Source organism: Populus nigra, chromosome 10 (assembly GCF_951802175.1).
Source record: "Populus nigra chromosome 10, ddPopNigr1.1, whole genome shotgun sequence".
Classification (NCBI taxonomy): domain Eukaryota; kingdom Viridiplantae; phylum Streptophyta; class Magnoliopsida; order Malpighiales; family Salicaceae; genus Populus; species Populus nigra.
The window spans coordinates 3,881,881-3,903,463 of record NC_084861.1 but is presented as its reverse complement, the minus strand read 5'-3'; the positions used below and the strand labels follow the sequence as shown (position 1 = coordinate 3,903,463).

Sequence of the window (21,583 nt, the reverse complement as noted above, 5' to 3'; positions counted from 1 at the left end):
GAATTGGTCTTCGTACTCTTATTTTCACTTTTCTTTTCATAAGGTTATCTCAATCTCGTGCCTAAAATCACAGAATTAGCGAGATAACCAAGGCTGACTCGAATTTTTTGTTGCTTTTTTTAAATTTTTTTTTTCAGTTTTTCCCTTCAATATTGGTTTATTTTAGTTTGATTTTGATGAACTCCATAGGTTTTTTTTATTAATTTTTTATTGTTATTATATTTTTTATTCATATTATTTTAATTAGATGAGCTTATTAAACCTTGTTGAATAAATGAAATGACTCTTGAAACACTAATAAGAGCTTGTTTGGGAGTGTAGTTGTGATTGTTTTTTTAAATATTTTTTCACTCAGAAATGTATCAAAATAATATTTTTTATTTTTTTAAAATTATTTTTTATATCAGCGCATCAAAATGATTTTAAAAAACAAAAAAAATAATTTAAAATAAAAAATTCAAAAAAAATCAAAAACACTTTTAAAATACAAAAATAAATAGTGCAAGTCACCTATATATTATAAAAAAAAAACACTTTTACTTTAAACCTTGCTCAATTCAAGACTTACGTGATATATGAGATTAGAAAGTTCAGATCAACTAGAATAATGTCATTTCAATTTAAAGAAAAGAGCCAGAACAACATTGAGTTTAGAAACTACTATAAAAAGGTTAAATTGAATCTGGCAACTTTAAGTTAATGTTTTTTTTTTAACAATAGATCAAATTGATATCATAATATATACTAAGATGCCTAGAACAATCACCATAACACTTTTTTTTCCGTACTCGAATTTTTTATAGCATCTTTATATACCCAAATCGAGGTATGATTTGTTAAAATTTGTTAGATTTAGGACAAATTAAAAAATAAAGGAACAAAATATAAACAAACAAAGGAATTTCGTTACCAGTGTAAGTTGTTTTGAACCTTGATATTGGTTGAAAATAAAAGATCAAACCCGAGAAAATTTTTTTTTATCTGGTTTGATTTTGTATTTTTGGATTCTTTCTTAAGTTTTTTTAACTTGATAAATTAGCTTCTAAATGTTAAGAAGATGTTATTTAAGCGAAAATGTGTTTTTGATCTAAAAAACAACCCATGATTTTCGGTGCTTAAAATTAGGGTAACAACAGACAACGCGTTGTTTGTTTTTTTTCTCTCTCAAAAGAGAAGTTACCTTCAAAACAAAATAAAAATAAAAGAGCGAGCCCATGCACGTGGGCCTGAGCTAGAGGCACACATGCCTAAGTCTTTTTTTTAAGGCCTGAGCATGTTGGGTCACCCGATCTAGGCTCGGCTGTCAAATAATTTTTTTCGTCCTTCATTTTTTTTCCTTTCAATTACATCTCTTTTTTTATTTCTGTAAAAAAATTCCTCTATTTTTGTTATCAAGTATTTATCTAATGTTTTTTTTATTAAACTCAAAGAAGTTTATAACTCGGATCATGGATTAAATATATTAAGCTACAACACCCGGGTCGATCCAATATATTGTTATCTTTATTTTTTTTATTTTTTTTTTGTTCAAATTCCATATTTTATTTTTTTCTATTTTTGCAATCATATATTTTGGTAAAAAAATAAGTGTAAAAAAAAACAAAACTATTTAACCCAATGAAATTAATGACTCGAGCCATGAGTTTGGAGGCTTAAGAAAAAAATAAAATTTAATTCAATATATTGTCTTTTTAATATATTTTTTTAAAAAACATTTTGAATTAGCATTCATTATAGATTTTATTTTGGTGTTTGTATGATTAATTAGTTTCAATTTACTTTTAAAATATTAACATAATTTCAAGAAATCATGAAGTTAAAGATTAATGAAAATTAACTCTAATAAATATAATACATTACCATGTTATATTTTTTAAAATCCATGTCCTTTGATTATTTTTTTGGTTATCTAAGATTTTTAATAATAAAAAAAACTAGCGCTAGCCAGTAACTAGAGGTGAGTAAAAAAATTTAAAAACCAATTAAACCGAAAAAAAACTTGAAAAAACCGAACCGAAAAAAAAAATCGATTAAAATTTTGAAAAAACCGGCCGGTCTGGTTCGGTTTTATAAACAAAAAACGGTCAAAACTGAACCGAACCGGAAAAAACCCAAACTGAAAAAAATCAGAAAAAAACCGAGCCAAACCAGAAAAAAACCGAGTCAAAACCAAGCCAAACCGGAAAAACCAAGCTGAATAAAAAAACCGAGCCAAACCGTTTTGAACCGGTTTTTGTCCTAAAAAACCAAACCAAACCGAATCAAAACCGGTCGGTTTGAGGTTTCAGTTTTTTTTAAAAAAAATTAAAATTTAATTAATTTTTTTATAAAAAACAAACCAAACCAAAAATGATCACTTCTACTATTAACCCAGTACACAACTAGACAAACTTGCTAAGTTTAATAACTTTTCCAAGCAACATGTCATCCTCATCCATTGATCGTCTCTCCATGATCACACACATTCGCTCCTTCGCCACGTGTACGACCCACTCTCCTTCCCATGTAAATAAAAAAACATATTAGTCCATCTAAGTGGTGGCCTAGTGATAAAAGCTTGGGAGCAAGAGGTTTGCTCCTTCTGTGGTCTCAGGTTCGAGCCTTATGGTTGCTCATATGATGACCACTAGAGGTTTACATGGTCGTTAACTTCAGGGCCTATGAGATTAGTCGAGGTGCACGCAAGTTGGTCTAGACACTCACGTTAAACTAAAAAAAATAAAAACATATAAATCATTCCCATTAATTTAGTAAGTTCCAACAAAGTGTGCTTTGAATTGTTGTAAAGGTTTGAGTTTGTGCATGGAACCGAAAAAATTATGAGAAAAACTAGATTTTATGGGTTTTTTCCTTAAAAGAATAGCATAATTAAAAAAATAATTAGTAAAATAACACAATTTGTATATGTCATAATTTAAAAAATAGCAACATTTTTTATAGTCACGAGAGAAAAAAGAGAAAAAAAAAAGACCTTAGAGATATATCGAAACTTCAATTACAATATCATTATCATCATAAAAAAATTCTTGATGGTATAAATCTAAAGACATTAAGAAAAGTCACCATTAGCGATTTTAGTAGGTCATACTTGCCGATAAAGATAGACAAAGATAAACGAGCCACCCTCCACATTTAGTAGACAAGTGTGAATTTATGTTGTTAAATTCGTTTTATTGAGATCTTGTAGATGATATTAGTGATGTTGTCATCAAAATTTTAATATGTTTCTAAATTCTTTCTTTTCCTTTCTATCATTTTTCCTTTCTTGTGCCCTTTAATATTTTTAAAGGATATTAATATTTTTAACAGTATAAAGTTATAGAAATCACATTTTTTAATTGTGATATATATAAAATATAATATTTCACTAATTTTTTTCAATTATATTGTCTTGACAATTTTATTTTTTTTAAGTGCTAAAAACTAGAAATAACTCTTTTATGGTTATGTTCATAAATAGTTTATTTAGGAAACTTTTGGTCTATTTGGAAGTGTATTAAAAATTATTTTTTTAAGTATTTTTTTATTTAAAAATATATTAAAAAATATATATTTTTTTAATTTTATTTTGACATCAATATATAAAAATAAAAAATAATAATTTAAAATCGAAAAAGAATTAAAATTTTTAAAAATATAATTAATCACATTACCCAAAAAAAAAAAAAAATACTTATAGCTAAACTGAACCTTAACTTCTAGCACTTTCCCAAGCACACTGACCCAAATCATCAATAAACTCATCCCATTACCACCGTAAGCCTGCAAGGGTATTGTCGTCATTACGCAGAAAAACGCAGGCAAAGGACATTCTTTGCAACTTTAGAAAGGAGAGAGATAAAGGAAAGTGTCATTTACTTGGTCTTTTTATTTCAACCAAGAAAGAAAGAGTCTGAGAGGCAAAACAGACCAGAGAGAGAGGCAGCAAATGCATTGCTACTAGTGTACTACCCTGTGTTTTTCTAGCAGTTGCATCGCCGGGAAACCAGTCTTTCCCGTTGTTTTCCTTAAGCTAACCGCTCTTAAATCATCGGAAAATCACCATGGAAGAAAACGGCTCTGTTCAGTTTCCGGGAAACCTAGACCCAAGAGCACAAGAGTTCAGGCCTAGACGTGATAACCTTAACAATTTCTCCCCAAAGTTTCTTCCTTTCGGACCGCCGCCTCTGCCGCCTCTGCCGCCGCCACCACCACCTCAGCTTCCGCACCAAGTCTACTACCCCTACACCCCCCAAGCGTTGCCGTTTAGCGACTTTGTAGGTTTCGTTCAGTATGATCATCATATACCTCCGGCGTACGTTAGCGTGGAACCTCTTCCCCCTCTTCCACCTACCGGGGCGCCAACTCGGACTCTGGTATTGAGTTCGGTGCCGAGCGAAGTGAACGAGTCATTGATTAGGAGAGAATTGGAGGTTTTTGGAGATGTTAGAGGGGTCCAGATGGAAAGAGTTGGTTATGGGACTGTGACCGTTCATTTCTACGATCTAAGACATGCAGAGAGAGCCTTGAGGGAGATACGAGAGCAGCACATGCTGCATCAAGCCAGGCTAAGGAACTTCTTTATTCAAAATTCTGAGAGCATTAGTTTCAATATTGCACCAACACCACCACCGCCGGCGCGTGGTGTAATTGCTGGTTGTGTGGTTTGGGCTCAGTTTATTATTCCGTCGTGTAACGAGGTGCCTGATGGACAGAATCAAGGGACCCTAGTGGTCTTCAATTTGGATCCCAATGTTTCTACTAGAAGCCTTAAAGAAATTTTCCAAGCTTTTGGTAAATTATGTCTTCTTCTGTTTTCCAAAATAAAACAGAGATTTTCCCTCTCTTCTGGTCATGTTTCAAGTCAGTTTGTTAAATGTGATGGGTCACTTTCCTGGAATATTTTTTTTTTTAGCTAGCAAGCTGATTATTTTTTGGTTAATTTCCCATTTGGCAGGTGCTGTCAAGGAGGTGAGAGAGACACCTTTGAAGAGGCATCAAAGGTTTATAGAGTTTTACGATGTTAGAGATGCAGCCAAGGCCCTTCGAGAGATGAATGGAAAGGAAATTTATGGAAAGCAAGTTGATATTGAATTTAGTCGCCCTGGTGGGCATGGGAAGAAGTTTTTTAATGCCAGGCCCAGGGCCACTTCCAAAAACTCCTTTACTACTCCTGTCGTTGACTCCACAACAAACCTTCGCCATTCCAAAGTTGCAACCTTTGTGTCCCCGCAACCTCCACCATTGCTTCATAGATTCTCCTCCGGCTGCTCGCCTCCAAATGTTTCCCCTCGCTCATTTCTGTCGGAAACTCAATCCTCAGCTGGAAAGAAACCGTCTGGTGATCCTAGCGAAGGAAACCCTATTGAGGCTTCAATTGAAGCTTCTTTGGGGTGTTTGTCATTGGGTGGAGACGTAATTGTTGGGAAGGTTGCTTATCGTGGTCCTCCAAAGAGAAGTTTGAAAAAGAGCCAGTCTTTTACATCAACAAAGCAGCAACAGAAGAGTGCTAAGTCTTGGAAGGGATCAAGGCAAGCGAAGAAGCTTGATAGTCGTTTTCTTATAAGTGATGAATCCATGGTGGAAACCAGCGGTAGTGATTCCAGGACCACTGTCATGATCAAGAACATACCCAATAAGTACAGGTTGGCTTTCTTTTCTACTACACTATACAACTAATAATGTTGCAGCGCTTTTTTGTTACTATTTATTTGAGACTTTGAGAGATTTTTTTACTAAGATCTTTTAATTAGGAGTATTTATATATAGACAAGTGATTCATGAATTTTTTATTAATGAATTATTGCAGTCAGAAGCTGTTGTTGAATATGCTGGACAATCACTGCATTCACTGCAACGAGCAGATTGCCAACGGGGATGACCAGCCCTTGTCTTCTTATGATTTTTTATATCTTCCAATTGACTTCAAGTGATTCCCTTTTACGTTAACCTTCATTTATTTCCTTTCTTTCATTCTTCAATTTTGCGAGGTTAGGGTTCTTTGGCATTCAAGTAAAAGCAAATGCTCAAGACAATTGAGTTTCATATACTCAGGTACTGGTGTTGTACCTTTGCTGAATATTTTTGTTTGTGAAAACAGTAACAAATGCAATGTGGGATATGGGTTCGTGAACATGACGTCCCCGCAGGCAGCATGGAGGCTCTACAAGGCCTTTCATAATCAACATTGGGAGGTCTTCAGCTCTAGGAAAATCTGTGCGGTCACTTATGCTAGAGTTCAGGTATTTCCTATTTTCTCTTTCAAAATCTCTAAGCTTGAGCAATATTGGAGTATGTATTGCTTTGTCCTAATTGTATTATATTATGGTTCCAAAAAAAATAAAATTCGTACAAATGATGAAAGGGATTGGAAGCGTTGAAGGAGCACTTTAAGAACTCAAAGTTCCCATGCGAGATGGACCACCATCTGCCAGTTGTTTTCTCTCCTCCTCGAGACGGGAGGCAACGGACGGAGCCTCTTCCCATTATTGGCCACAAGCACGATCAACAGCCCATCAATATTATTCTTGGTGACTCCATCGCGTGCACCCACCATGAGATAGACGGTGTGAATGATAACCTCAAGACCTGCAACAGATTATTTGGTGACACTGACCAAGAAGGAGAAAACCAGCTCAAATGCAGCAGCAGCAGCAGCCAAAATGGCGGCGATATTGGTGGTGATGATAAAGACAGTAGTAGTGGCAGCAGCTAGCATGGTGGCTTACTAATTAAAGTTGAGAGGGAGCTCCGCGATTGATTCTCTTGGATAACTGAGAAGATTTGAGTATCATACTTCCACCCGCGAAACCAACGACGCTGTTTCCATTACATGCCTGCTGCTAAAAACAGCTTAAGCTGCACCACCCAATGAAATGCTTGTTGAGCTCCGGGCCCTTCACTCTCTTTACATATAGAAGTCCATGGTCACTTAACAAGCCTAAGGCTTAGCTTTTATCTGTCCTCACTCACTCAGGCTAGCTACCTGTATGATCTGACCTGACCACACCACCATCACCTCCGTTTACTCTCTCCCTCTATCGTATTTTAGCAATTTTTTTTTTTAAAAGAGATTGTAATGTAGAAGCGCTATCTCTTTTCTGGGAATGAAAATTGGACAAATCGGGCAATTAGTATATAAAATGCAAATAAATTGTGAATTAACACCTCGTCAATTGTTTTTTTGTGAAATAATATATTTTAATGATGTTATGTCGTGGTTTAAAACTGTGACATTTAAAGAAAATTGTGGTTGAAAATTGCGATATTTATTAAACATTGTGGATGTTAACTTTTGTCACGGTTTAAAACTTTAGAATTGTAGCATTTAATCAAATTCCCCTGCAAACTGGTTGATTGTTTCACAAAGTTAGTTAGACCGTCAGCTAGTTAACATTGAAAAACAAAGATAAAGCAAATTAAGCAAATTTTAGTTTATAGGTTGGATAAAAATATATATTTTTATGTATAAAATATATTTTAAAAAAAATTCTTAAAAAATTAGAGTTTTTGTGCGAACACTGTATTAAAAGATTGGTAATGAGACTACTAGCAACTACAAAATTTTCTCAACATCTAGATCAAACAAAAAAAATATTGTTTTATAAGATTTATTATTTGTTTTGTTAATATAAATTTTAATATAGTTAAAAATTTTATAACTTTAACAAAATTTGGACACAATTTTTCTTATATAGGAATTATATCTAAAATTTTATCTCATTTAAAAAAACCTACAAAAAATCACAATAACCAAACTCAATAAATTCTTACATTTCATAATTACAAGTAGCCTTCCAAATACAAAAATAAAAAATCATAAATACAGGCAAAATGAATCTAAAATACTTTAAAAATACAACATTCAAGTAATTAAAATCTCAAAATATATGAACATATAACTAATCTATCCGCATCTACGTTGTTTACTAGATGATCCGGACACATCAATAGCACGACTGGATTATGATCCAACACCTGTTAAAGTGGCATCATCCTCTACCATGGTATTATCAAGAGTTAACCTTTCTCCAAATATTTCAAATCCAGTATGGCAAGCATTGAACCACCAAGTGTAACTCTTTTTTTTTTATATATCAAATTACGAAGCACTGATGTGCCCTTGTGACTCTCTTATAGCATGAAACCAACCTAAAATTAATGTTAAATTAAACATTTCATACTTGTAATGCAATTTCATTTAATCTTGAATGATTGCAATCGTCATTGAAAGCTGATTCATAATGAGGGTTGATATAGCATTAACAATAAAATTTGCATGAAGTTGATGGTGATCTTTTTTGACAATGGTCGAAACACATGTGTATGGTCTTTTTAACTTTGTTATCTTAAATAAATCCGACCTTTTATGATATCCCTCATGCCAATGCCACTTATATTCAGATATTTGCACTCATTGAAATTGAGCAAATGTAGAGTTTGATTGTTGGACTTGGTATTCAAGCGAATGTGTAATATGACACCGTTTAATTGTATTAATCAATTCATTTTTATTATTGAATGTTTGTCCAACCTCTAAATCAAACCCTTCTGACATATGTCTATGACTAAATGCCTGGTCATTATAAACAATAAAATTAAGCATTTCCAAATTCAAGAACAGGAGGTATGATTTCATCATTAACATCACCATCAACATTTACTATCACATTCGGTTATAATGTATCATCATATTCATTGTCACTAAGCTCATAATAGTAAAATATATATTAATCAGCAAATAAATTATCGAACATAGTATCATATATCCTTTGTAGCAAATCATCTGATAATAAACTATTTTTACCTCCATTAACTGAATTTGAAGGACCAACAGAAGTTGGGATACACACATGTTTTGGTCAGCTATTCATATACTATACCATCATGTTCAAACTACTTTGGATGAAATATATAACTATTGTTTTAAAACTATCATCACACACAATCAATAAAGGATAAAACTAATGTTCATCAATCTAATATTTTCTAGTTATTTCAACATCAATATCATTATAATTTCACTCAAGCCCACAACAAATGGTTTCTTTTATTTCTACATATGACATGCATAAATTACTATTTAAAAATAAACTATTGTATGTGATACCACTGTTTACATCATGAACAATAATGTCTCCATAATAACATAACATAAATATGTTATAAGACATTCTATATATATAAAAAATCAAATTCTAGTTAAATGGATATAATTTTAACTAAATTGCGTTACTCCAACACTAATTGAAAAAATTTATAGCAAATTCAATAGAAATCTCAAAACTGAATGTTAAAGCAAACTTCACCAAAAATCAAACATAATTCATTATATGAAATTTAATTGATATTTTCATACTCAATTGCATTAAATCAAACTCAAATTCATAGTAAATTAATATAATTCTAAGAAAATACCAAATTCATCAACTTATCAATGAAACATGTAATTCATCATAATTCTACCGCATTCATGCTTTCTTGCATGAAATCATCAAGCGTAGTTAATTATATTATTAGTTGATTCCAGCAATACACACAAAATCCCTAATTCATAAATTTAAACAAAATTAAACGCAACACATAATTAATTAAAATAATTAATTCAACTTATTTTCATATTCAACTATATCAAATCAACTCTAATTGATGATATTCTTAACTAATTTATCATTAATTAACAAACCCTAAATTCATCATAAACCAAAAAAAACATAAATTCATAGCAATGTAGAATGTTTACCTTGCTTCTAGAACTAGAAAAAGAGCTTGTGCAGTAGCACCGGTGGATTTTGAACACAAAAATGTCCAAGGATGCCTAGAGACTATAATGAGTTTTATTTTTTATTGTTTTAAGGGCAAAATAAAAGCATTTACTGGGTTTTTTTAGAGAGAGAGTGATGGTGTTGGTTGGATTGGAAATAGAAAGCGCGTCTGGTCTCTGTGCTCTTCGATATAGAAGAGTTTAAATTTTAACTGATGTCGTATTTTTTAAGCACAAAAAGATCAAAATATTCTATTTTGCCAAAACTTTAAGTATATTGTGCCAACTTAAAAAAAATATTCCATGTAAATTGTATTGTTGTAGCATATGTATTCTGTTCTTCCTTAGATTTACTTGAAAGTTTTTCATGGTTATGATTTTATTTTTTTATTTAAAATTAAGAATAGATTATTATTATTATTATTATTAAGGAAATAAACACATTGGAAAAAGCAGTTTTATATTTCATTTTCTTCGATTGGAGGGAGGGAATAAAATAAAAATATTTTAGGGTTTACGTTGAACGTTCAAAGGAAAGAGAGGGAAAAACCAATGGATAAAAGGAAGCCTTCATTCTTCAGCTGTTGCAGATGGGCTACCAATCACTTGTAAGTGCACGTCATTCTCCTCTACTATTATCAATGCTTCTGCTGTCATTTTCACTCCAAAGGTCTGTCTTCTTTGCTTCCCTGGCGCACTTTAGCATCGTCTCATGCAGTAGAAAGCATGGTCATCAAACTCGGGTGGACCTGTAACTGATTGGACCCGGTCTCTCGTTCGGTTGAGTTCTAAAAAAATCAACTTCCAATTTACCTAGTAGACTTAATGAATTAATTTATAACTTGATTAAAATATAATTTGATTTTTTTAAAAGAATGTTTTGATTTTTTTTAAAAAAATTAAACCATCATCTCTCTTAAGAAAATAATCAAGATTAAAGAATAAGAATGGAACAAATCAAGGTAATAAAGAAATTATTTCTATCTTCTAATTAAAAAAAATGAACAAGCATTTTGTACAATTTACTCTATTCTACATTTTTATTTGCCTCTTGTTGCATGGTTATATAAACTCTAACTAATGTAAAACATATAGTAAAACTATAAAATAATATCATTCTTTTCTATTTTAAATTTCTACATAATATCAAAGTTAGTTTGATCTAAGAGGTGTTTAGAGAGATTAAAATAAGTGTGTAAAAGAAAAAAAATCCAAAATAAAGTGGACGAGGAAGGACATGAAAGAAAAAAAGAGATGCAATATGATAGAACTCAATAAAAGAATTGAGATCTTCTATTAAAAAAAGATAGAAAAAAACTAAAAAAAACTTTATTGCAAGTTGATAAATTATTGTATAAGAGATAATATGATACAAGAGAGACTACCGATGAAAAAAAAAAAAAAAAAGCTCTTCCTTAACGAGATGAAAAATAACAAAGGATTATCGAGCCAAAACTGAACCTGCTTGAAAATGTTAAATCTTGAAAAAAAAAATTGGTTAAAGAAATGTAACAACAATCACTGCAGAAGAAAAATAGTTATGAGTAGCCATGTATTAATGTATGCCAAACACATAAAAACTAAAATTATCATGGATTTGAGGAGGCCTGTTAAGGAAATAATTAAATTAAAAAATTGAACAAGTCAAGGCAATTAGAAAATTATTCTTAAGATCTAATTATAGGAGATCATCAAGCATTTTCTATAATTTGTTTTATTATATCTCTTTATATGTCTTATTGTATGGTTATATAAACTTTACATGAGTTAAATGTGAAATATATAATAAAATTATCAAATTATAACTTTCTCTTTTATTTCAAATTTTTACAATTCTAATCAATATGAATCAACCTATTAAACATGTAATCCAAGTCTTTAATTGGGTCATGAGCAAGACTAGAGTTACAAGCTATACTGAATTTAATAATTTTGTTTGAAATCTATCTATTCATGGTTTGGATTATTTTATTGTTAAACTTATTTTAACTTGTTATTAATGAAGTTTGTTCTTTCAAGGTTGTAACCTTGTTCGATGATGATCTAAAATAAAATAAAATAAAATGATTATAATTTTAGTGAATGGGAAATTAAATACGTTTGGGGGTGGAAATGACTAGGAAGGAGGATTGTCTTCTATGAATGTTTAATATATTCGTTCGTAAACGAGTTGTTTTAGAAAAGAAAGATCATCTATCCAAAGTCTTGTTTTAAATCAAATACCACAAGTCTTATTTTATGCTGTTATTCAACAATTTTGTTTTGAATTACATGAAATGAAAAGGCCATTTTCTTCTTTGTTTACATGTTAAGATTAACTTCTACGGGAGATTAAAAAAAATAAATATTTGAGGTGAAGAGTTAATTGAAGTTTTTTTTTATTAACGTGGATATTCAAGTTAACTTGTATGTATATCGATTAATCTCATAAACTTTATAATTAAAATTTTAATGATATAAAAAATTAAAATTTTAATGATATAAAAAATGGTAATTATTCATAGAAGTTTGATATTAAATTAAAAGATAATGATTAATTGCAATTCCAATTCAAATTCAAATCTTTTTTTATAATAAATACTCCTTCACCATGCTGGATTGTAAAAGTATTATCTAATATTTAACTCTTAAGTTATTTTATTTAGGAGAGGTTGAAAACTGTGGTAATAGTTGTTTTTTAAAATATTTTTTACTTGAAAATATATTAAAATAATATTTTTTATTTTTAAAAAATAATTTTTAATATTAACCTAAAATGATATGAAAGGAATATAAAAAAAATTTAATTTGCGGTAAGGAAAATGAACGGTGCAATCACATGATCTGGCTAGTTCATGTGAATAATGTCATCTGAAGAACCTTATTCATTTGTCGCTTGGCTAAGATCTAGTTTTGAGAGAGAAACGAAAAGTGTGATTATTGCAGAGATTTAACGTTGACTGGTTCCTCCACTTTTCAAACAAGAAAAACCCAGCGTCTTACCTCTTGAAGTTGAAGGAAGGATGTCCATGCAGCAAAAAGAAAGCTTTTATTCCTGTCCCCCTGCCTTGTTAATTTCGAGGAAGAAAAAAAAGAAAGGAGGAGGAGATCTTGTTTTTTTTATTTAATTTTTTTTAAAATAATAATATTATTTTTTAACATTAATATATCAAAATGATTTTAAAAAATTAAAAAAATTTAATTAAAAAAATTCAAATTAAAAAAAATAAATTATAACTCACTTTCAAACGGGTGGATAATTCATATCGCTGATGGAAATGTGAACCGGTACCTCTTGCTCCACTATCAAGTCTAGAAAAGGCACACCTCTTTTACAGGCTGTACATGCTAATTTTATGGTGTTGATTTGTTTTGATTTTGTTTATCTAGCTAGTTAAATTTTAGTTTTATTTTTTTAAAATAAAAATAATATTGTTTTAATTAATCCAAATTAATCATTTTGAATTGACTCTAAAATAGATTATGTCCCGTACAAGTTTAATTACTTTGGATGAAATAAAATGTATGATCAAAATAAATAAATTAAAATATTTAAATAAATAATGTTTGAAATTTCAACATAAGCAATGAAAATGAGAGAGCATGTTAAATTTCAAGATTCTCATCATCCATCTCCATCGCATCACAAACCCATTTTCATGATTTCAAACTTGTTCTGTCCAAACTATAATCTGTATGTGGAAGAACACGTCAACATGACCAGTTCAAATGAAGATGAAGAATCAAAGTTTAAAACATCTTCAACAAATCTCTTATCTGTAAAATCTGTTAGTTAGGCGTGTAATCTATTTTTGAATTCAAATTAGATGATGTATAGGATAAGTTTGTTATTATGTAATTTATTTAAACACTCTGTAATTCACAAATGAATCAAGTGAAAGTATTATTCAAAACAACAGAGCTTCATATTTTACATGGTATCAGTTAGCCCGTAAAAGACCAACATCTGATCCTATTCTTTTTCCTTTCCTTTTCGCATCCCATGGCTTCTTCTTCTTCAACTACTCTTCCCAACATTGCTTCCCCGATCTTTGTTCCCTCTCTTTCCCATTTATCTCTTTCCCTCAATGTCAAACTCAATCATTCCAATTATCCTGTTTGGAAAGCTCAGGCCCTCCTATATTTCTGTGGTCAAGGTGTCTTTAGGTATCTTGATGGCACAATTTTGATGCCTCCAAAGAAGCTAGATGCCCCTCATCCCACTACAGGCGCTATTACTAAGATACCAAATCCAGAGTATGATCATTGGCTTCGTCAGGGTTCTTTAATCCTTGCCATCATCAATACTTCTCTTACTGAGGATGTTCTCTCTCAGGTCATGTCATATACCACATCCAGAGATGTATGGCTTGCTCTTCAACAAAATTTCTCGTCCATTTCACGTGCTAAAGCTGTTCAACTTCGTACTCAGCTTGCCACTGCACGAAAAGGAGCCATGACTGCTAAGGATTATTTTTTTTCCATCAAACGAATGACAGATGAACTTGCACTTGCTGGTCAACCTCTCAAAACTGATGAAATTCTTGCTTATATACTTGCTGGCCTTGGTCAGGAGTATGACTCATTAGTCTCTACAATTACCTCTCGTTCTGATGTTGTCACCTTGGAGGAGCTTTATTCTCTGCTTCTTATTACTGAGTCAAGGATCAATTAGCATCATGACACCATTCATGTTGCTGCATCTGTGAATATGGCCACCAGACAACCTCCTCATTTCCAATCTCGCCCTGGTAACATCTATCCATCCTCTAACCGAGGTCGTGGTAGTTACTATCGTGGCAAAGGTCGAGGTGGTCGTTCAACAACCCGTGATCCAGGAGCATATACTTCTCTTATTTGTCAGGTATGCCTCAAACCGGGTCATCATGCACTTAAATGCTATCATCGTTTTGATCTCTCTTACCAGGATCAATCCCACCAACATCCACCTTATGCTTTTCTTGCTGCCCGACATCATCATGCTGCTCACGAGTGGCATCCCGATACAGGGGCTACACATCATCTCACCAATGATCTGAACAACATTCACCTTCAAACTGAGGACTATAATGGTCACGATCATATTCAAGTGGCAAATGGTGCAGGTTTGAAAATTACTCACAGTGGTACTTCCACTTTATCTTCCCCATCCAAATCTTTTGTTCTAAACCAAATACTACTAGTTCCCGATATTCAAAAAAATCTTCTTTCAGTCCACCGTTTCTGTCAAGATAATAATGTTTTCTTTGAGTTTCATGCCTCTTTTTTTCTTGTGAAGGACTACTTGGGGAACGTCCTGCATCGGGGTCCACTTCGTAATGGCCTTTACAATTTTTCAGTGTTGCTTGCTCGTCTTCAGCTGTAAGCTCTTTCTAGTATTAAAATATCTGCCACTTTGTGGCATCGGCACCTTGGCCATGCTTCTTTCCCAGTTATTAATAAAGCTGTTTCATTTCCCATTACCAGTAATATCAATTCTATTTGCTCTCATTGTCAAATGGCCAAAAGCCATGCTTTGCCTTTTTCTAATTCACATATCTCTGTTTCAAATCCATTAGAATTATTATATTCGGATGTTTGGGGGCCAGCACCCATCTCCTCAACTTCAGGTGCACGTTATTACATAAGTTTTTTAGATGATTCAACCAAATTTTTATGGCTCTTCCCCTTAAAATTCAAATCTGAAGCATTACAAATTTTTCAAAAATATCAAGTTGCGGTTGAATGCCAATTTAATACTAAAATTAAAGCCATCCAAACTGACTGGGGTGGAGAATACCGCAGTTTACACACTTTTTTACAAACTCAAGGAATTACTCATCGAATAACATGCCCTTATACGCATCAACAAACTGGTGCTATTGAACGCCGTCATCGTCAAATTATTGAGGTTGGCCTTGCCTTACTTGCTCACTCCCATTTACCAAATATTTTTTGGGAAGATGCTTTCTTAACTGCTGTTTATATCATTAATCGTTTACCCACTCTGATTTTACAGCAGAAATCACCTTATGAAATGGTCAATAACTCTAAACCTGATTTCAATTTTTTACGAGTGTTTGGTTGTGCCTGCTGGCCCTACTTACGTCCATATAATAAATATAAAATGGATTTTCGATCCAAAATGTGTGTCTTCATCGGCTATAGCATTGGTCATCGGGGGTATAAATGTTTAGATGTCTCCACTGGAAAAATATATGTTTCCCGTCATGTTGTTTTTGATGAGTCACTCTTTCCTTATGATCCCCCACCTACTGTTGTTCCTTCCATTCATGAACCTCCTATTATTCTTCCTTCTAATCTCCAATTATCATATGCTCGCTCCAGTTTTTCTACAGGTTTAAATTTTCAACCTGCAGCACCACTTCCACAGAATATGACAACCCCATTAGAGCCTACGTTTGATCCTGATGTTGCTACAGAGACTTTTGGTCACAATCCCTCTCCAAATCAAATTGCTGATGACATACCTCTTCCCTCTTTAGTTTCTGTTCCTCTATCTCAACCTCAAAATACCCACCATATGACTACCCGCAGCAAAAATAATATCCACAAACCCAAACTACCTTCAGACTCCCATATCCAGTACCCTCTTCCCAAAGCTCTTATGGCCACTGTCACTAACACTGACCCTGAACCAACATGTTATTCTGAGGCTATTAAACATCCCAATTGGAGAGATGCTATGAACAAAGAGTTTGATGCTTTACTGCGAAATGGTACTTGGACCTTGATTCCTTCTCCCCCTACTGCTAATATTATCGGTTCCAAGTAGGTGTATCGCATTAAAAGGAAGGCTGATGGAAGTATTGAACGTTTCAAGGCTCGCCTCATCGCTAAAGGTTTTCATCAACAGGAGGGTGTTGATTTTTTGGAAACTTTTAGTCCTGTTGTCAAACCTACAACAGTCCGGATGGTTTTATCAGTTGCTATATCCCGTGGTTGGCATCTTCGTCAAATCGATGTCCACAATGCCTTTTTACATGGCCTTTTAAATGAAGATGTTTATATGGCTCAACCTCCTGGTTTTCTTCATCCTCAGTACCCACAATATGTGTGTAAACTTCATAAATCTATATATGGTCTTCGTCAAGCACCACGGGCATGGTTCTCTCACTTAACTGACAAGTTGCAGGCTATTGGTTTCAAAGGCAGTCAAGCTGATCCCTCCCTTTATGTTTATCAACATGGTTCCATTCTTCTTTATTTTCTCATATATGTCGATGACATTATCTTAACAGGTGCTGATCTCAATTTCATTAATCATGTGATAAGCCTATTGCAGTCTGACTTTCCAGTCAAAAATTTGGGTGAACTCAGTTTCTTTCTTGGCGTAGAAGCTATTCGGAGTGATGAAGGTCTTTATTTGTCTCAATGCCGCTACATACTTGATCTTCTTCTTCGCAGCAAGATGGACAAGTCCAGACCTTCTGTTACACCTATGTCCACGTCCCAAATCTTAAACAAATCAGATGGTGCCTCCTTTCATGATCCACATTTGTATAGAAGTATTGTGGGAGGACTTTAGTATCTTTCTTTCACCAGGACAGAGCTTGCTTTTGCTATTCATAAAGTTAGCAAATATATGCATGACCCAAAAGAACCTCATTGGGTGGCAGTTAAACGAATCTTGCAATACTTGAAAGAAACTATCTCCCATGCTCTTTTAATTCAACCTGATCATCTTCTTCAACTTCAGACTTTTAGTGATGCAGATTGGGCATCCGATCAGGATGATAAAAGATCAATTGGTGCTTACTGTGTCTATCTTGGCAAAAACTTAATTTCATGGAGTTGTAAGCAGCAACCAACTGTTGCCCGTAGCAGCACCGAAGCAGAGTACAAGGCTTTAGCAAATGCAGCTGCGGAAATTCAATGGCTTAAAACTCTGCTTTCAGATCTTTATATCTCGACTGTACATCCTCCTATTCTTTGGTGTGACAACATTGGAGCCACTTATCTCACAAGTAATCCTCTCTTCCATGCACGTATAAAACATATTGAAATAGACTTTCATTATGTCCGTGATCAGGTTCTCAATGGTCAATTAAATGTTCGGCTTATCTCTACCAAAGATCAATATGCAGATGCTCTTACAAAGCCCTTGTCTTCTCAGCGTTTTAAACTTCTACGTGACAATCTCAGGGTCCACTCTTTACCCCTACGATTGTGGGGGCATGTGGAAGAACACGTCAACATGACCAGTTCAAATGAAGATGAAGATTCAAAGTTTAAAACATCTGCAACAAATCTCTTATCTGCAAAATCTGTTAGTTAGGCGTGTAATCTATTTTTGAATTCAAATCAGATGATGTATAGGATAAGTTTGTTATTATGTAATCTATTTAAACACTCTGTAATTCACAAATGAATCAAGTAAAAGTATTATTCAAAACAACAGAGCTTCATATTTTACACTGTAAACAAATTAATTTGTGATTCCCCGAGTAGTTCATAAAATTAATTTAAAACTTGGAAGGATCACAACAGCCATTAACAAATCTGAAAGCAAGTTAAGAGGCTTGTGGTGCGCTTATCAAGAAGAAATATGTTTAAGTATTGTTTGAAAATGCGATGTAAATTATGTTTTATAAAATTAAAAAAAATTATTTAATTTTTTTATATTCTTAAATTATTTTGATATAATATATTAAAATTATTTTTTTAAATAAAAAATATATTACTTTAATATTTTTTTAAATAAAAAATATTTTAAAAAATATCATCCGTGGCCGGTGTACAATGGAATGCAAAGTTGTCTTCTATAATGAGTGCATTTCAAGAAAGATCCGTCAAGGATTCAACAAGAACCACGTCAAGTAGATAAAGAAGATAATGTTGACAAGGACTCAAAACTATAGAGATGTTCTTTTTTCTTTCCATGAAGCTTGTTCCAAGACCAGAGCCATGAACCTTCAGACAAACAGACGGACCAGTTGACAAGTCTTTTTTAGAGATGAAAATGGACACTTGTGCGTCCAATTTTTTAATATTAATATTTTATTTATTATTTATTGAATTTTTTTAAAATATTTATAAATTATATATCAAGTTTCGAGTGTTTATATAAATATCTATTACATGCTATTATTTATTATCCAATAAAAATAAAATAGTTAATATATATTTGAAGGAAATATATGTATGTTAAATAATGCATATTATGCATTGAATGCCAAAATTAAAATTAAAATATATCATATTATATTAAAGAAATCTAAATATTTTACAAATATATCAATATAACATAAATATATATTTCATACTATGTTCATGTTTTAGGTCAATTAGTATCATCAAATTCAAATTAAAATTGTCATCTCTAGTCTCGTCTTGTCTTTTTTCAACCTAATTGTCGTTAATCTTGACGAGCAGCGAAGAACTAATAAAAAGCTGTGATAAAATTGTGATTTTCTTGTTTAGAAAGAATTGCATCAACATTTGGTTTTAGTTACCTAATATTTAAATATTTTTTTAGATATTATCTTTCACAAATTTTTGACCCATTTACTTATATTTTGTTAATATTAATTACTACATTTGAAATTTTAATTTTTGTTTATAAATTTATAATGATAGTTATATATCTCATAATCAATATTATTTTAGATTTTTTTTGTTTATAAGAGTTTTTTCATATTTCAGTGATGGGATTAGTTACCGGTTTTAATTTAATACAAATTTATATATTTTGAGAATGGGTTGAAAAGTACCCTTACATGTTAATAGCCTTTTAGTTCACACGATCTATTATGCACAACGTTTGTCAAAAAACAGTCGTAATTAATCGTGTACGTGATTTTGGTTCATTATTAGCAATGTTTGATTTTTATTTATAACAAGCAGTTTTAAATTTCTTTGAAATATTTAATAACTTGATTTATAATAATAATAATAATGAGTTTATATATTTTAAAATTTATTATTTTAAGTGTATTCATCATCTTTTCATTATTTAAATAAATTTTTTTAATAAAATTCTATACCTTTTATGTTAAAAATTAATTTAGATTATTGCTTACAACATAGGGCTGTTGCAGTAACTAGGATCTATCATGGGTAATGGTAGCCGTTATTGGAAATTTGTTTAAATAATATGGTTAATTGGTATACCTATATCAAATTAAAAATGATGTTTATTTAGTTTTAGAGTTAAAAATTTGTTGGAATTTAATATTTAATATAAAAATTTTAAAATAAAATATTAATATAATTTAAATAAATTACAAGTAAATAAAAAATTGATTTTAAAGAATTATTGGTTGTTATGTTTTAGCGAAACCTAAAACTTTTTTAGTGCTTCAAAAGCGGGTAATTAAAATATTAAAATTAACTTCAAAAGCTTTTAGATTATATAGGTTGTAGGCGAAGTGTGTTTTAAACTTAAACTCAAGTGCATGTAGGGCTCAATTTAACTTGACTCGTGCTTGGCCGAGTTCATGTTTAGGCTTGAGTTTATTATAAAATAATATTTTAAGTTGTAAAAAATTACTTTTTACTAATTAAAAATTGAACTTGAATCTTGTCCATAAAAAATTATTTATTTTATCTCATGGTTTATCCAATTCATCCTATAAATTTTCAATCTCTTCCAAAAGTATTTCCAGCAAATTTAAATAGTTTTTTCAGCAAAAAATCAGATTTATAACTACTATATTCAGATTCAATCTTTTTTTTTTACGATGGCTAATCAAAAATTGAATGGTGAAAAATATTTTTAAATTAAATAACTTTTAAAATTCACTATAAAATGAGGGTAGGGGTGGGGGTGGGGTGAAAGAAGAGTTGAGATTTTTTTCTTCGGATTTTTACATACCCTTTCTTACCTTATTTTTAATGTTTTCCCTATCTTATTTATACTTTGATTTTCCTTCTAAAAAATCTAGAGTTCAATTTATTTTATTAAGAAATAATTAAATCATTTTACTTTGGTTTAAAAATCTTAGTTTGGAAATGCATCTAGATAAAGATGGTGTTTAGTATACATGTTTGTATTATTTTATTATATTTATGTTGAAATTAAACATGTTTGTTTTGAGTTTTATTTTTAAATGTTTATATATTTAGACAAGTTATACACCCTCAGCTTTTCTTAAATAATATATATATATATATTGTTATAATAAATTAAACATCTTTACTCTTTAATCTAGGGTACATAGATGCTTTGATTTACGACCTTTTTGCATGTGGCCTACCTTTTCCTCACCTCGTTGACCTAGAATGATTACATTGTACAAACTTGCTGACCCAAACCCATAGCTGGATTCATGAATGTGCTTCAAATCACGCTTTTAAATTGGAAAAGGAGAGTTCTATATATGCAAGAGTAATGTGGTAGGCTCGGTTACATAAGCTGTGTTTATTTTTACAGCTTAACTGTGTTTTTAATTTTTTTAATTTTAAATTCATTTTTTATATTATTTTGATACATTAATATTTTAAAAAAACAACCTTTTCAAATATGTTATTATATGAAAATATGTAGTGGCTAACAGTAGAATTTGTGTAATTTGTCGAAAGGAGACATGGAAGAGAAGGGAGAACCCATGTGATTTTGCTGACTAGTATCCAATGCCAGGTTACGTAGCTAGCATACGTGGCATTGCTTGTGGCTCAAGAGCCTTTGACCTTGGCCGTACAATATACCACCAGGCGCTGACACAAACAGCCCTTTTCCCGGTGTGTTTTACATTATTTTTTAAAAGTGATTTAAAAAAATTAATTTTTTATTTTATTTTTTCTACTTCAAATTAATATTTTTTTATATTTTTGTTAATGTTAAAAATAATTTTTTAAAATAAAAAAATATAATTTTAATATATTTTAAAATTAAAAATATTTTAAAATACAACTGTTAAC

The 21,583-nt window shown here is 31.5% G+C and overlaps 1 protein-coding gene and 1 non-coding gene across 2 annotated transcripts; both read left to right on the top strand.

Annotated features, from left to right (window-relative positions):
• The first annotated feature begins 3,871 nt into the window (after positions 1-3,871).
• LOC133705027 (protein terminal ear1-like) lies at positions 3,872-7,145 on the top strand. Its single transcript, XM_062130121.1, has 5 exons — positions 3,872-4,773; positions 4,937-5,624; positions 5,789-5,908; positions 6,080-6,221; positions 6,344-7,145. The coding sequence occupies exons 1-5, from the start codon at positions 4,044-4,046 to the stop codon at positions 6,692-6,694; spliced, it is 2,031 nt and encodes a 676-aa protein (XP_061986105.1). The 5' UTR covers positions 3,872-4,043; the 3' UTR covers positions 6,695-7,145.
• Positions 7,146-14,243: 7,098 nt separating this feature from the next.
• Positions 14,244-14,382, top strand: LOC133706104 (small nucleolar RNA Z247). The gene has a single exon (XR_009844448.1). It is a non-coding gene; the product is annotated as a small nucleolar RNA Z247 (small nucleolar RNA).
• Positions 14,383-21,583: the final 7,201 nt, after the last annotated feature.

What these genes read in the sequence shown, in the direction of transcription:
- LOC133705027 (XM_062130121.1), top strand. Translation starts at nt 4,044, where the DNA reads ATGGAAGAAAACGGCTCTGTTCAGTTTCCGGGAAACCTAGACCCAAGA. An exon ending in TATCTTCCAATTGACTTCAA is followed by an intron (nt 5,909 to 6,079) that starts GTGATTCCCTTT and finishes TTGTGAAAACAG; the next exon opens with TAACAAATGCAATGTGGGAT. An exon ending in TCACTTATGCTAGAGTTCAG is followed by an intron (nt 6,222 to 6,343) that starts GTATTTCCTATT and finishes AAATGATGAAAG; the next exon opens with GGATTGGAAGCGTTGAAGGA.